This window comes from Pan troglodytes, chromosome 20 (genome assembly GCF_028858775.2).
Source record: "Pan troglodytes isolate AG18354 chromosome 20, NHGRI_mPanTro3-v2.0_pri, whole genome shotgun sequence".
In the NCBI taxonomy this organism is placed as follows: Eukaryota; Metazoa; Chordata; class Mammalia; order Primates; family Hominidae; genus Pan; species Pan troglodytes.
Window position 1 is genome coordinate 60,466,765 of NC_072418.2, and position 16,768 is coordinate 60,483,532.

The 16,768-nt window shown below is 44.4% G+C and overlaps 1 protein-coding gene across 3 annotated transcripts; it reads left to right on the plus strand.

Moving 5' to 3' along the window:
- Positions 1-2,355: 2,355 nt before the first annotated feature.
- On the plus strand, positions 2,356-15,903 carry ZNF549 (zinc finger protein 549). Of its 3 annotated transcripts, none has more exons than XM_001143794.7 (4): positions 2,356-2,647; positions 6,099-6,137; positions 10,172-10,298; positions 12,232-15,903. In XM_001143794.7, the coding sequence occupies exons 1-4, from the start codon at positions 2,615-2,617 to the stop codon at positions 13,953-13,955; spliced, it is 1,923 nt and encodes a 640-aa protein (XP_001143794.1). In that variant the 5' UTR covers positions 2,356-2,614; the 3' UTR covers positions 13,956-15,903. The 3 variants fall into 3 exon arrangements, with proteins under 3 accessions (XP_001143794.1, XP_063656995.1, XP_512932.2); XM_063800925.1 differs by having other exon boundaries at positions 2,366-2,647; positions 6,099-6,208; XM_512932.8 differs by lacking the exon at positions 6,099-6,137 and having other exon boundaries at positions 2,376-2,647.
- Positions 15,904-16,768: the final 865 nt, after the last annotated feature.

Consider the following 16,768-nt stretch of genomic DNA (forward strand, 5'->3'; position numbering starts at 1 on the left):
AGTGCAGTGGCACGATTTCTGCTCACTGCAAGCTCCGCCTCCTGGGTTCATGCCATTCTCCTGCCTCAGCCTCCCAAGTAGCTGGGACTACAGGCGCCACCACCACGCCCGGCTAATTTTTTGTGTTTTTAGTAGAGACGGGGTTTCACCATTTTGGCCAGGCTGTCTCGAACTCCTGACCTCAGGTGATCCGCCTGCCTCGGCCTCCCAAAGTGCTGGGATTACAGGCGTGAGCCACCACGCCCGACCCGTAAAACTCTTAAAATAAGAGGATCATGGCCGGGTGCAGCGGCTCTTGCCTGTAATCCCAGCATTTTGGGAGGCTGAGGAGGGCCGATCACCTGAGGTCGGGAGTTCGAGACCAGCCTGACCAACATGGAGAAATCCTGTCTCTACTAAAAATACAAAATTAGCTGGGCATGGTGGCACATGCCTGTAATCCCAGCTACTAGGGAGGCTGAGGCAGGAGAATCGCTTGAACCTGGGAGGTGGAGGTTGCAGTGAGCCGAGATCGTGCCATTGCACTCCAGCCTGGGCAACAAGGGCGAAACTCCATCTCAAAAAAAAAAAAAAAAAAAAAAAAAGATCAGAAATAAATAATAGTGGAGACAAACGATTGTGATGTCCTACCTTGTTTTAACCTGATTGTCTCTCTCAGCTGAGAGAGCCGAACAGACTCCATTTTTGTTTCTTCTCTTGCAGCCCCCTTATCCCCCTCCCTTAAGGACATAACTAGTGCAAGCTGACTCCAAGCACATCCAGGAATGCACTTACTGATAGACACTGAGGCAAGCTGTACCAGCAGCTCCTAGGAACGCACTCAGTTAATGGTACCCAAAGCCCCTGCGTTTATCACTTTGTGATAATTAAGCCCCTGCACCTGGAACTGTTTATTTTCCTGTAAATGTTTGTGTAACCATTTATCTTTTAACTTTTTGCCTGTTCTGCTTCTGTAAAAATTGCTTCAGCTAAACTCCCCCTCCCCTATTTAGATCAAGGTATAAAAAGAAATCTAGCCCCTTCTTCGGGGCCAAGAATTTTGAGCTCTAGCTGTCTCTCGGTCGCTGGCAATAAAAGGACTCCAGAATTAGTCTCAGAGTGTGGCATTTCTCTATAACTCGCTCGGTTACAACACTATAGCCAAAGATTACATTCATAAAGATATTTTTACAATATAGGTGTCTTATTTAATATGACTCCAATCTAAATGGTAATTTTTCTAACTTTCTTAAGTAATTATAAAATGTCAAAATTATAAACAATTAAAAACTAAAGAGAAATGAAGACAATGGATAGCAACAAAAGCTAATTGCTAAATATGGGGGAAAAAGGCCAGGCATGGTGGCTCATGCTTGTAATCCCAGCACTTTAAGGCAGGCGACTCACTTGAGGCCGGTTCTAGACCAGCCTGGCCAACATGGTGAAACCCTGTCTCTACTAAAAATACAAAAATTATCCGGGGGTGGTGGTGCATGCCTGTAGTCCCGGCTACTCGGGAGGCTGAGGCAGGAGAATCACTTGAACCTGGGAGGTGGAGGATGCAGTGAGCAGAGATTGCACCACTGTACTCCAGTCTGGGCGACAGAGTGAGACTCTGTCAAAAAAAAAAAAAAAAGGAAAAAAAGAAAAGAAAAAGAAGATACAATGTTTCTGCAATCTCATTTCAGTTCCACTTATGATAATAGATACATTATGTAATTTAAGTCACTAACACTTGAGGGCAAAAAAACAGAATAAACACAAACGTGTGGGATAAGGGGATGCTGACCCCACTGTTAGTGATCACCTTGGTTGGAGACCCAGGTTTTATCATACAGATGAAGCCTGCAGGTAGCAAGTTTCAGAGAAATAGATTGTAAATGTTTCTTATCAGACTTAAGGTCTATGCTGATGTTATTGCTGTAGGGGTAGAATGAGGCATGTCCAACCCCCTCTTCCATAATGGCCTGAACTAGATTTTCAGGTTAACTCTATAATGCTGAGAGGAGGGGGTCCATTCAGATAGTTGGGAGGCCTTTGAATTTTATTTTTGGTTATAGTTTCTACATTAAAAAAAAAAAAAGGGTCGCGTCAATTCTCAATTGTCAACATTTTTAATGTATTGTATGCAATATATGTCAACTTTTGTGTTGAGAAATGAAGATCAAATCGTATTCTTTTATCCTGCGTATGTAATAGGCTTTGCTGACCCTAGTTTGATGGGTTTTTTCCTTTGTCCTCTCTTTCTTGGATTGAGTCCTCACGGCGCGGCGGACTGCGGCGTGGTAGGAACTACACCACCCAGAATACTGTGCGCCGAGCGTGCCGGGGCCTTAGACCAATCATTGCCCAGGAAAGGGGCACCTCCGTAAGTGCGCAATACGCCAGAATCTTCCGGCGTCTTTCCGGTGGTGGTCGTTTTTGCTGCCTGCGAGCGCGTCCGCGGGCTGGGCGTTTCCGGCTCGCTGGGTCCGGGCCAGGTAACTGGAGACGGAAACCGGTGGAGGTGGTGTCCGCCCGCAGAGGAGCTTGCCTGGTCTCGGTCTGAGCGTCGCCCAGCGATTTGCCACCGCACGCACGCCGGATCCCGGGCTTTGCCGCCCGCCTCTCCAGGCCCCGCCCCGCCCAAAGTCCCATGGCCGAGGCAGCGCTAGTGAATACGCCGCAGGTGAGAGCGGAGTCCTCGGATCCTCACCTGGGTCCTCAGGCCCCGGATTGGGGTCACCTGCGTGGGTCTCTGCAGTTCAGGCCCCTTCTCCAGGACAGCGAGGAGTTCTGGGTGGGGTCCTCAGAGCTGACGGGCGGTGAGGTGAAGAAGGGAGAGCGTTGCGTACCGTGGGGGCTGCACGCGCAGAGCCTGGGAGGTGCGCCGGGGTCGCGAGCGTTCGGAAACTTGGGGGCGGACCCGTGTCTGCAGGGAGCAGAGAGAATGAGGAGAAGGAGGCACGGCTGCCATGGCAGCCTGAGCAACCGGGGTTTTTAATTCTGAGTCTTTGGGAGCCATGGAGGGTTGTGAACTAAAGGAGAACACGATCTGAGTGAGGGTCTGAAAAAATATTTCAAAGGCAATGAGTGGAGAAAACAGACTGTTATGGAGTGATGAGGGTGGACGCAGGGATACTGGTGAGGAGACTGCTGTAGTAGACTCCAGGAGGATTGTGGTGGATTCTGGACCAGACGGGTTGCTGAAGGGACCTAAGTAATAAGAATCTTAGTAGATCTTAAAGGTAAAGCCAGCAGGATTTTCTGCTCCATCATTTGTGCCTATGAGCAAAAGTGGGAGTGGAGTATGATCCCAAGTTTTTCTTTTACCTGAACATCTGAAAGAGTTGACAAAGAAATCTGGTGAGGGAGCAGGTTTCAGGGAAATAGTAGGAGTTGAATTTTGGACGTGGTGTTTCTAAATTGCCACAGAGTGAAGTTGTTACATGGGCAGTTGGAATCATAAGTAGAAAATTCATGGGAGGGGACTGACTCAGTGATGTGTAAATGGAGACAGGCTGGGGCGTAGACTCAAGCCAAGCCTTAAATTTGGACGGGAAATCTTAAGGTTTTACTTTGAGATGAAGAGAGGGAGGGCTGAGGCTGGAGGCTGGGAAAGTGTGGGTCGGCCTTGGCGAAGCTGCCTGCAGATAGGAGGGCCATGGGGTTCCGGGGGTACTTCCAAAGGGAATGTGTAAGGAATACACACTGCATAGGATGGATTTGAGGGTGGGACACTGTGTAGAGTCACCATTCAGAAGACTTGGCGAACTGTTCACTCTATGTGGAGCCAGAGAAAGGTCAGCCAGACTAGCAGAGAAGCCCAAGCCCAGCAAGAGCAGCTCTCCCAGGAAAATACAAGTTTAGACTGTATAGATTTAACAAATTAAATTTATGCAAGCAATTAGTTAACCGAATAAAATGTCACTATAACTCTGTGCTCTAATAAAAAATAAATGTTTGTTTTTTGTCATGCTTTCCTGGCACAGAATTCCTAAAGTCGTTGTAATTTCCTCAGTGAAAAGTGTCTTGTGATAAGTCATGGACCGCATAACAACAGTGTTGACCACATCAGTGACGGTGGTCCCATAAGATTATGATACCATATTTTTACTGTACCTTTTCATTTTCTTTCTTTCTGATCAGGAGGCAAACTGCATTTTCTAAGTTTATAAATGTTTAAATGCACAAATAATTATCACTGTGTTACAGTTGCTGACAGTATTTAGTATAGTAACTTGCTGTACAGGTTTGTAGCCTAGGAGCAATAGGCTATGCCATTTAGTAGTTGAACAATGAATGTCTGAACAGTAGTTCCCCCTTATCCTCAGAGGATACCTTTCAAGAACCCCAGCGGAGGCTTGAAACTGCAGATAGTACCCAACCTATATATACTATGTTTCTTCCTAGACTACATACCTGTAATAAAATCCAGTTTATAAATTAGGCAGTATAGGAGATGAACAATAATAACTGGAAATAATATAGAACAATTATACTTTATAAGTTAATAAAAGTTATGTAACTGCAGTTGAGACAATAAAAAAGCAAAAGTTAAATTATAAAAAACATGTGAATGTGGTATCTCTCTAAATATCTTACTGTACTATTCACCCTTGTGATGAAGAAGGGACTAACTCGATAGAGTGAGATTTCCTCACACTGCTTAGAATGGTGCACTGTTGGCCAGCGCAGTGGCTCACACCTGTAATCCCAGCACTTTGGGAGGCTGAGGCAGGCAGATCACAAGGTCAGGAGATCGAGACCATCCTGGCTAACATGGTGAAACCCCGTCTCTACTAAAAATACAAAAAATTAGCCGGGTGTGGTAGTGGGCGCCCGTAGTCCCAGCTACTCCGGAGGCTGAGGCAGGAGAATGGTGTGAAGCTGGGAGGCGGAGCTTGCAGTAAGCCGAGATCGCGCCACTACACTCCAGCCTGGGCGACAGAGCCAGGCTCCGTCTCCAAAAATAAATAAATAAATAAATAAATAAAGGATGGTGCACTATTTAAAACATGAATTGTTTACTTCTGGAATTTTAATATTGCTATTTTCAGATTGAAGTTGAAATTTAATACTTATAATTTTCACACTGAAGTTGAGTGTGGGTAACTGAAACTGCAAATAGCAAAACAGCTGATAAGGGAAGACTTCTATACTTGAGTTTTATGAGATGGCTTAGGGTGAGCAGACAGGGTGGAGTCTCTAGATAGCCTCAGAGTGGAGTCAGTCACCAGAAAAATCAAGTGATTATAGAATTTGAACTTTAAGCCCCACCTCTGGCATCCAGGGAGGGGAGCAGAGATCGGGAGATTAGGTTATATAAAATCTTGAACAATGAGTTCTAGAAGCTTCAAGGTTGTGAACACTTGGAAGTGCTGGGAGAGTGACGTAAGAGAGCATGGAAGTACTCTGCCTTACCCCCTCTCCCAGTACCTTGCCATATGCATCTCTTCCATTTGGCTGTTCCTGAGTTACATCCATTATCATAAACTGGTAAACATAAGTAAAATATTTTCCTGAGTTCTGTAAGTGGTTCTAGCAAATTATTGAACGTAAGGAGAGAGGTCATGGCAGCCCCCAAATGTGTAGCCAAGTGGAGAAAACTACGGTGGTCTGGACATTGGCTTGCAATTGCCATATGAAGTGAGGGCAGTTTTGTACGACTGAGCCCTTAAACCTGTTGGTTTAGCTGCAACTCCAGGTAGTTAGTGCTAGAATAGGATTGAATTGTAGGACACCTAGTTGGTATCAGAATCAGAGAATGGTGTGGGAAAAGACACTACATATTTATTATCAAAGAAGCACAGAAGCCTCTAATAATTTGAAAAGATACCACATTCACATAAAGACTTAAATGGCAAGTAACAAACACCAAAGTTTTAAAAAATGTTTACAGAAATCTTAATGCAATAGTCAGTACTAGCTAAATCTTAGCATTGGACACATATGAATGAGTTTGATGGCACTACGATGGCACTACGAGATAGCCACCATTAAGTGTTTCCATTTTACAGATGAAGGCAACCTCAGAGAGGTTAGGTCTTTGTCTAGTGTCACACAGTTGGCAAGAGCAACTTACCCTTTGTAAATGCCACCTTGAACACCTGTATTTCATAGCCTCCCTCTTCCTACAGATTCCCATGGTAACAGAAGAGTTTGTGAAACCATCACAGGTAAGTGGAAGAAGTCCCAGGTCTTCACTGGCCCTGTTCCCTAAAGCCATGGTTGTGGCCCACAGATGCAGGTAACAATAATGCCCTGGGACTCTTTTTCCTTCATCTTGGGTCCCTGGGGTCACCTCAGGCCCAGGATGATTAATCAGGGTCAGGAGTTATACAGAGATGTTCCCATTTCTGCATCCAATAGGATGAAGTGATGAAAGGTTTCCTGGGCATAGGCGCCAGCATGTCCAAATGCTTAGAGATGAGAATGATATGGGCATATATAGGGAACTGCAAGTCTGTGCACTGTGGCCAAAACTTTTGCAGTTTGAGCTGTGACAGAACTAACATGAGTTTCTTTTTCCTTCTTTACAATCTCACAGATACATGATTTGTCCTTTTCGTAGATCTTAGCAAACTCAGAGTACAATATTTTTTTTCTTGTTAAGAAGTCTCACCTTTTCACTTAAAGGAAGTACTTCACAGGTTGTCTTTTACATATCTGAATGGCTGGTATTATCGCTCTTGTGCTTTGGGGGTATTAAGTAAAATAAGCATTACTTGAACACAAGCACTGTGATAATGAGACAGTTGATATGATAACCAAGATGGCCACATAGTGATTAACAGGCAGGTAGTGTATTCATCATGGATCTGTTGGACAAACGGATGATTCACGTCTTGGGCAGAACAGCGTGGGACAGTGTAAGATTTTATCACACTACTCAGAAAAGCACGTCATTTATAATTTTTGGGTTGTTTATTTCTGGAATTATCCATGTAATATTTTCAGACCACAGTTAACCAGTAGTAAGTGAAACCATGGAAAACAAAATTGTGGCTAAGAGCGGGGACGACTGTATATGTATTCAGTGCTATACATTTTATTCTAAGCACCGCTTCGACTGCATCTCACAAATTCTAAGTTGTGTTTTCATTTCATTTAGTTCAAAATATTTTTAAATTTATCTTGAGTATTTCTTCTTTGTTCCATGCGTTGTCTTGTTTACATCTCCCAGGTATTTTGGGATTTGCCAGCTCTCTTTCCATTACTGCTTTCTAGTTGAATTCCATTGTGATTGCAGAGCAGACCTTGTATTATTTCTAGTAAATTTATTAAGATGTGTTTTATAACTGTGTATTGTAAACTGGGGAGTAAATGCCCTTCGTGGGGTCTCTAGGATCATTCCAACACTGCCGTGGAAATGAAACTCTGAGAAGCATAAAGGATTTATTATATTCACAGGTCCTCATAGAGGGTGGCACAGCAAACCATGCATGGAGCCATATGGAAATAGCTCTCAGGGAGTGGACTCAACCAAGCAGGCAGGGAGCCAAGAGGGAGAGCAAGGACCTGTGGGCAGGTGCCTTTCCTACTGTGTTTGAATGTCATTCAGTCACAGTCAAAGGATGAAAAGAAGGGGAGGTTGTGACAGGGACCAGTCTTAGCATGCTGGGGACCTGGTCACCGGGGTGGGTTGCTCATAATGTATTGGGGATGTTGAAGCATCAGGAAAATAGGAAGTTTTAAAGATATATAAAACAGGCCCAGAATGTGGTCTGTCTTGTTGAATATTCCGTGTGAGCTTGAGAACAGCATGTATTCTGTTCTTGTTGGACAAAGTCATCTAAAGATGGTGATTATGTCCAGTTGATTGATGGTGTTGTTGAATTCAGTTAAGTTTAGTGGTTTTCTGCCTACTGTATCTGTAACAGAAAAGAGTGTGGAAGACTTCAATTATGATGGTGGATTGATCTGTTTCTCCTTGAAGATCTGTCAGTTTTTGCCTCATATAGTTTGATGCTCTGTGGTCAGGCATGTATGTGCTAAGGATTCTTATATCTTTTTGGAAACTGCCTCAACCTCCCGAGTGGCTGGGATTACAGGCGCCCGCCACCACGCCCAGCTAATTTTTGTATTTTTAGTAGAGACAGGGTTTCTGCACATTGGCCAGGCTGATCTCGAACTCCTGACCTCAGGTGATCCACCCGCCTTGGCCTCGCAAAGTGCCTGTGATGTTTTCTTGATAGCTACACATGATGAGCTCAGTAAAAGGAATTGCTGTAAATAGGCCTTTAATAATGTGGTGGTGAGGTGTGTCAGCGGGCAGGGGAAGCATTTTAAGTCCCACAGTTAGGTCTCAGTGTTTTAGTGAGCCTGTTCCTCTTGACTGAAATTCACATGTGTTTCTAAATTGTGTTTATTATGCTTTTTCTCTCCCATTATGTGGAAGAGGAATACTAGAGTGGGTTGTAGTTGGTTATTTCCCTTCCCCCAGATAGATTAGGCTCTGATAATACCTCTGCAGGTTAGGCTCTGATTAACTGTTGTCTCCCAAGGGCAGGCTTTGTTTAGAGGAACACATTGCTATGGCATATTTTAAAATGATTCATTTTCCCCTCTCTGCTGGAAGCACAAGGGGATTTTTTTTTTTTCCAGTATTCACCATGAGAACTTGGTTAAGTTTCTGGAGGTAAATATTGCAAGATTGTGGGGGCCCCCTATCAGAGTGCCTCTTGAATTTTCAGCTCACAGAATTGTCCACACAGACCTTCCAGCAATTTATGCATTATAGATTGGGTTTTCCTAACCTAGCACTGGTTTGCATGATGGTTTCCTTTCATGAGTTTCTGCTCCTGTGAGCCTTGATTCCCCTGTATGCCCTCGTTTGTCTCTCCAATCTTGTGGGCAGCGGTGTGTGCCATGCCCTTATCTTTCCTGTGTGGATCCTAGAATTGTCCATTTTTCAGTCTATTTAACTCTTTACTTGCTATTGTGATAGAGTGGCCACTTCCAAGCTCCTTACATGCAGAATAGAAACCAAAGTCCAGGAGTTAGGCCTTCACAATGTGGAGTCTCATGTTGGGACTTCTTGGTGGTGGTGTTAGGTGCACAGCAAGAGACAGACACATGGAGTTCAGGGAAGGGATCCAAGTGAAAGCTATCCGTCAGCCAGTGGCTGGCCTGTGGACCATGGCAGATTTAAGAGGAACACTCTTCAGGTCATAGTGGCAGTCCCATCAGTGAGGAAGGATGTAGAGAGTATTCTCTAATGACTGGGTCTCTTGCATGGTCACCTAGATAGAAGTGGGAACCATCACTAAGACAGATAAAGAAGAGTAGTAACCATGGGTGTGTGGGGGTAGGATGAAACGGGTGTCCAGCTGTTGGCACAGTCTTTAAATGGGGAATGTTAAGAGATTCATTCAGAGGCAAAGCAGTAATGGAGGTCAAATAACACCAAGGTCAGGGCTGGTGCTTTTCCTCCCTTTTGCTGGCTCAGACTTTTGTTGGTAACTCTTGGTAGGGCCTAAGTAGTTTCAGACAGTGTGACAGATTAGGTTAAAAGCAAATGAGATTGACTGGGAGAGTCATTCAGCCTGTGGTGGGAGCAGCTGGGGGCCAAGCTTTGACTGAGTGTAGGTGGAGAGAGGAAAGATATGACTGGTGTGGGGACAGCACAGGCAACACTAAGGAGGAAGTGGACTTTGGCAGCCTGAGCTCACACAAGGTCTGAGTGGCTGAAATTGGAACAAAGAGCCAGGCCACATGGGGAAGTCTTCATAACAGTCCTGAGACTGCCTCTGGCTTGGGTCTAACAAAGATGTGTGGTGGTGCTGGATCCTTGTTGCATTTAGCAAGTGCTGCCTGGGTCCCTTGAGCAGAGTGGCATGTGGAGAAGCCAGGTGAAGTACCTGTGTCATGGATGCTGAGGGCAGTGGAGTTCAAGGTGTAGCAGTCATGATCTGGAGATGTGTTCCCATGAATGGTGTGCAACCAGGGAGGGAGTATGGCTGTACTCAGGATCCTTGTACTGGCACTTTAAACCAAGATGGTAAGCACAGGTTTCAGTATATCTGGGTCTTCAGGGAGGTGAACTAGCAGGAGCATGGATGAGATTCCATGATGTAAGGCCCAGAGCCCAGTGGGAGACACCATAAGGACCTGGTATCTCCTCTGAGTTGGAGAACTAGGGAGGAGCGAGATTTACTGGGGTTCCTGGGGATTGAGTCTGCTCATGATTTCATCTGCCCCCATCATGCAGGGCCATGTGACCTTTGAGGATATTGCTGTGTACTTCTCCCAGGAGGAGTGGGGCCTCCTTGATGAAGCTCAAAGGTGCCTGTATCATGATGTGATGCTGGAGAACTTTTCGCTTATGGCCTCAGTAGGTAAGATCTCTTAAAACCACACCATCAACCTCTGCTGGACTCTGCTCTTCCCCTTTTTCCAGGAGTTTTCTGTCTTTCCCAGAGTTGGACATGGGCCCTTCTTCTTTCCTTGGTTCTTGACCTGTGGAAGACATAGGCGTTGTGGTTGCCAGGCCTGGGTTTTTTCTGCCCCAACATCTACTGTCCTGAAGCCTTTTAGTTAAGAGTTTGGGTTCAGACTCTTGTAACTTGCCCAACCGACACCACTTGGTTTTGCCACTCCTTGCTAAGGTGACTGTTCAGTTCTGTGGTGGACCTGTGTTACAGGTTCTCCCCCTGCCTTTAGTAGACGTGTCTTTGGACCTGCCTTTCTCAGGAATTACAGGTACTTACATGGTTGCTATTTGTAGGGAACCCTAGACTATGACAGCAAGATCCCCTCCCAAGGGTTTTTTTGTAATAAATTTCCCTCCTGTAGTCTGTCATGGGTTGGCGCACCCTGGGCCAGTGTTGTTGACCCACCTCCCTGTTTTTCCCTTAGGATTTCTTCTCCCTTCCAGGACCCAGATAGTCTCCTGACTTAAGCTGGGGACAGGGGAGAGGCCTGTGTTCCTGAAAGGGTAGTGAAGTCTTCAGCCACAGCAAGGGGGGTTAACAGGGTTTGGGACCTGTGAGTAGGAGCAGTGGGAGGGCATGATTTGAGGGCTGAACTCAAATCATACCAGGCAAATGTCCTATGTTCCCCACTATTTTGGTGCCAGGGCTCATGGCCATACCTCATTTTTCTCTTTTCTCTGCCTGCTTGACAATTTGCCTACTTGTCGTTTCTACTGTGATTGTCCCCTACCTCTGTTCTCCACATCTCTCCTGTTCCTGTTCTGCAGTGTTCTCCAACATTAGCCTATACCTAATGTATTTAATATTATGAGCTGTGCAGATACAGATGTTCCTCAGCTCGTGATGGGGTTATATCCTGATAAACCCATTGTAAGTTGAGAATATCGTAAGTCAGAAATGCATTTAATACACCCAACTTATTAGACATCCTAGCTTAGCAACACAGTAGAGTGTCAGTTGTTTAGCCTGGTGATTGCATGGCTTACTGAGAGCTGCAGCTTGCTACCACTGCATCACAAGAGTATACACACTGCGTATCACTAGCCTGGGAGAAGTTCAAAATTCAAAGTATGGTTTCTACTGAATGTGTCACTTTCGTATCATCATAAAGTGGAAAAATCATAAGTTCAACCATTATAAATCAAAGACTGTCTACTTAAGCTCTCAAACATCAGCTATCCAGTTGTAATTGCATTTTCCTGGGGTGACACACATTCTGTGCAGGTCTCCCCTGTCTCCATCAGACGACGTCCTATTGAAAACCATTGACAGAGAAGGGAGTTGTATGCCCCCTGCCTCTCTTCCCACCATAGTACCCGATTCCTTGTTCTCTTGCTGGTTATGGGTCTTCCCCTACATGGTAACCTTAAGAGGCCTAATACTGCAAGTATTATCTTCCTTGACCTGACTCCAGCTCCCTTGTCCTGAAAACAAACCCATGGCCTGGGTGCAGTGGCTCGTGCCTATAATCCTAGCACTTGGGGAAGCTGAGGTGGGAGGATCACTTGAGCTAAGGAATTTGAGACCAGCCTCGACAACATAATGAGACCCGTATCTCCACAAGAAATTCTTAAAAAAAATTAGCCAGGTATGGTGGTATATGCCTGTAGTCCCAGCTACTTGGGAGGCTGAGATGGGAGTGTCACTGGAGCTTGGAAGGTCAAGGCTGCAGTGAGATATGACTGCAACTGCACTCCCATCTGGGTGACAGAGCAAGACCCTATCTCAAAGAAAAACCATGGACTCGTCCCTCCCTGTGTTCCACAGGTATTTGTAATGGAGCTGTTCCCTTCCACCAAAGTCTGCATATACTTCACTTGCATTTTTATGCTTTTAGGTTGTTTGCATGGAATAGAGGCTGAGGAGGCCCCTTCTGAGCAGACTGTTTCTGCGCAAGGAGTGTCACAGGCCAGGACTCCAAAGCTAGGTCCTTCCATCCCAAATGCTCATTCTTGTGAGATGTGTATCCTGGTCATGAAAGACATTTTGTACCTCACTGAGCATCAGGGGACACTTCCCTGGCAGAAACCTTATACTTCTGTGGCCAGTGGGAAATGGTTTTCATTTGGTTCTAACCTGCAACAGCACCAGAACCAGGACAGTGGAGAGAAACACATCAGAAAGGAGGAGAGCAGTGCCTTGCTTCTGAATAGCTGCAAAATTCCTCTGTCAGACAATCTTTTCCCATGCAAAGATGTTGAGAAGGATTTTCCAACCATCCTGGGCCTTCTCCAACACCAGACCACCCACAGCAGAGAAGAGTATGCACATAGAAGCAGGGAGACCTTTCAACAAAGACGTTACAAATGTGAGCAAGTTTTCAATGAGAAAGTTCATGTTATTGAGCATCAGAGAGTCCACACTGGAGAAAAACCTTGTAAGCGTAGGGAATATGGGAAATCCTTGAACTCTAAATACTTATTTGTTGAACACCAGAGAACCCATAATGCAGAAAAGCCTTATGTGTGCAATATATGTGGGAAATCATTCCTCCATAAACAAACACTTGTTGGGCACCAGCAGAGAATTCACACTAGAGAAAGGTCTTATGTGTGCATCGAATGTGGGAAATCCTTGAGCTCCAAATACTCACTTGTGGAACACCAGAGAACCCATAATGGAGAAAAGCCTTATGTGTGCAATGTATGTGGGAAATCATTCCGCCACAAACAAACATTTGTTGGCCATCAGCAGAGAATCCACACTGGAGAGAGGCCTTATGTATGTATGGAATGTGGGAAATCTTTTATTCATTCCTATGACCGCATTCGACACCAGAGAGTTCACACTGGAGAAAGGGCTTATCAGTGCAGTGAATGTGGGAAATCCTTCATATACAAACAGTCACTTCTTGATCACCATAGAATCCACACGGGAGAAAGGCCTTATGAGTGCAAAGAATGTGGGAAGGCCTTCATTCACAAAAAAAGACTTCTTGAGCACCAGAGAATTCATACTGGAGAAAAGCCTTATGTGTGCATCATATGTGGGAAATCATTTATCCGCTCGTCTGACTACATGCGACACCAGAGAATTCACACTGGAGAAAGGGCTTATGAATGCAGTGACTGTGGGAAAGCCTTCATCTCCAAACAAACACTTCTTAAGCATCACAAAATCCACACTAGAGAAAGGCCTTATGAATGCAGTGAATGTGGAAAAGGCTTCTACCTTGAGGTTAAACTTCTTCAGCACCAAAGAATCCATACTAGAGAACAACTTTGTGAGTGCAATGAATGTGGAAAAGTCTTCAGCCACCAAAAAAGACTTCTTGAGCACCAGAAAGTTCACACTGGCGAAAAGCCCTGTGAGTGCAGTGAATGTGGGAAATGCTTTAGACACCGCACCAGCCTCATTCAACACCAGAAAGTTCACAGTGGAGAGAGGCCTTATAACTGCACTGCATGTGAGAAGGCCTTTATCTATAAAAACAAACTTGTTGAGCATCAGCGAATCCACACCGGAGAAAAGCCGTATGAATGTGGTAAATGTGGGAAAGCCTTCAACAAAAGATATTCCCTTGTCAGGCACCAGAAGGTACATATAACAGAAGAGCCCTAGCAATTGTTGGGATGTGTAATTGTCTTATTCACTGTAGGACACCAGAGAGCTGATTTTTCAAGGGATCCAACAGACAGAAATTCACCCTCATACATCTGCATATCAGTAGTTGAAAGATTCACTACAAGGTCCAAGTACTTGGGAAGCTTTCTAGAGATTACTTGTACTTTCTAATCTGCCCAGTGTTACAGCAGACACTACCATGTGGCATATCCTCACAGTTTTCATCAGTCACTCACATGTGCTCAAGGAATGCAGACCACTGTGCTCACCAAATTCTGAAGGGAATAATATAATAAAAGCCTGTTGAGGGTCCTCTTCCATCTTGCTGAACTGTTCGAGGCAAAGACAAAACCCAACTTTGACCAAGAAGAGCAATCTGGATTCTTGTAGCCCATGGAGGTTTACCTTCTTCATAGGTTTTTTTTTTTATGTGATTGCCATAGTGGGATATTCCCTCTCCCACATTACCCAAGAGGGAAATGGGCTGTCTTACCATGTGCTGATGTATGTGCTCTGCCAGTGTGAAGGGTGAACAGCTCCAACTTTATGTCCCCCAGGGACATAGTATGAGATCAGAAAATAGTTCTTAGTCCTGTTTGTCTTAATTTTTATTGGTTTCCAAGGTCTCCTAGGAAGGAGAGCAGAGCTGTGTGGTCCTAATCATGGTGTCGATGCCAGATTTATTTGTAGGTCCAGAGGTCTCCCTGAGAAGAGGCATTTGTGACAAACTCAAGTGCTGGGACCTGCATGAATTGTTTATTTGCAGTGATGCTTCATATTTCCTAGCACTGTTCATGGTATCTTATTTCCCAGGTCCTTCATTGTAGCCATGGGCACTGAAGGACTGAATTGGTAGGTAGGTCACTGGTTGTAAGACCTACTGGGGCCAGGTAAGAACAGTAATTGGCCCAGACAGGTAGGTGTGATAAACAGAGTAGAAAAGATTGTAGCCAAGAAGAGTGAATGTGTCCCATCCAAAGGTGCATCCAGATATGTCTGTGTTACTATGGCTTCATGGTTTGGGGGTATATAGAAATTCTCAGGACCTCAGACCTTTGATTCTCCTTTAGCAACACACATCGTCAGCATAAGGCATCTAAAGATTTTGTGGACTCTCATAACTTATGTACTGTTTTTGAGATGATTGCTGCACAGGCAGGAAAGCAGGATTTGAGAGAACATACACCTTGCCTTCCAGATATGTGGTTTTTGTGATTCACCCAGATCTGTTGTGCCAGTTAGGAATTATCTTTATTACTTCCTGTTTATTGCCACTGCTGAGAAGGCTGTCCTTCCTAACTTGTGAGGAGATGAATCCTTAATAATAAGTAAATCTTGTGTTATCCTATAGTCTGGTTTTCCAAAAGGAGAGGTAGATGCATATTTTTGTGTGGAACCATTTATCTTAAAACATTGAGGTGCAGTTTTCATACACAAAACCTTCTATCTTTTTAAGAATTGTCTGTATGGTTTATTGCCCAGTTAATGGGTTTTGATAGTCATGTTATCTCAGTAAGTGTCTTGTCTTAGAAATCATGTGTGTATAGGCTGGGTGCGGTGGCTCATGCCTGTAATCCCAGCACTTTGGGAGGCCAAGGCAGGTGGATCACCTGAGGTCAGGAGTTCGAGACCAGCCTGACCAACATGGTGAAATCCAGTCTCTACTTAAAATACAAAAATTAGCCAGGCGTGGTGGCGTGCATTTGTAATCCCAGCTACACAGGAGGCTGAGGCAGGAGAATCGCTTGAACCTGGGAGGCGGAGGTTGCAATGAGCCAAGGTCGCGCCAGTGCACTCCAGCTTGGACGACAGAGTGACACTTCTCAAAAAACAAAAACAAAAACAAAAAGAACAGATAAGAAATACGTGTGTATATATTCTATTTTGTGTGTTTTCATTCACCTTATTTCATTCAGTCTTTCAAATGAAATGTTCTTAATTTTGATGAAGTCTAATTTGTCTGTTTGTTCATTTACTGTTATTTTGGTGCTATTAAAAAAATTTTATTCCTTGGCTGGGCACGGTGGCTCACGCCCATAATCCCAGCACTTTGGGAAGCCAAGGTGGGCCGGATCACCTGAGGTCAGGAGTTTGAGACCAGCCTGGCCAACATGGCAAAACCCCATTCTACTAAAAATACAAAAATTAGCTGGGCATGGTGGTGGGCGCCTGTAGTCCTAGCTAGCTACTTGGGAGGCCTAGGTGGGAGGACTGCTTGAACCCAGGAGGCGGAGGCTGCAGTGAGCCAAGATTGCGCCACTACACTCCAGCCTGGGCGACAGAGCAGGACTCCCATCTCGAAAAAAAAAAAAATTGTGTAATTATAGGAACTTTGGAAAGATTGTTATTCAACTGATATTACATAAGGTATTTATTTTGTAAATTATTTGCAATATTAGAATTTCTGTCAGCCTACAGTATTTCTCTGCTGTTATTCTGACCTTAACACATTGAAAGAGTTCTTAATTTTGCTTCGCCATCCCTTATGCATACTTAATTTTTGTTATTTTGCCAAATTCCAATTATCTTTACAAGAGCATTTTATTTTTTAAAAGAGCTAACCAGACAAGAAAATTTGCCCTTGTTATTCCCACTTCCTATATAGCTTGTCTGCCAAAACCTTTATGCCATTATTCTCATCAGTCTCATTCTCAGGGGTTTCTCTGAGCAAATCCATATAAAAGTGGAACTATATGACATTTCCTGCCCCATTCTCATGCTTCATCTTTAATAGGTAAATTTACCATTTTAAATAGTTTTAAAATTATCTTCACTGTGTGTACTTTGGATTTAATCCTTACTAATGATTA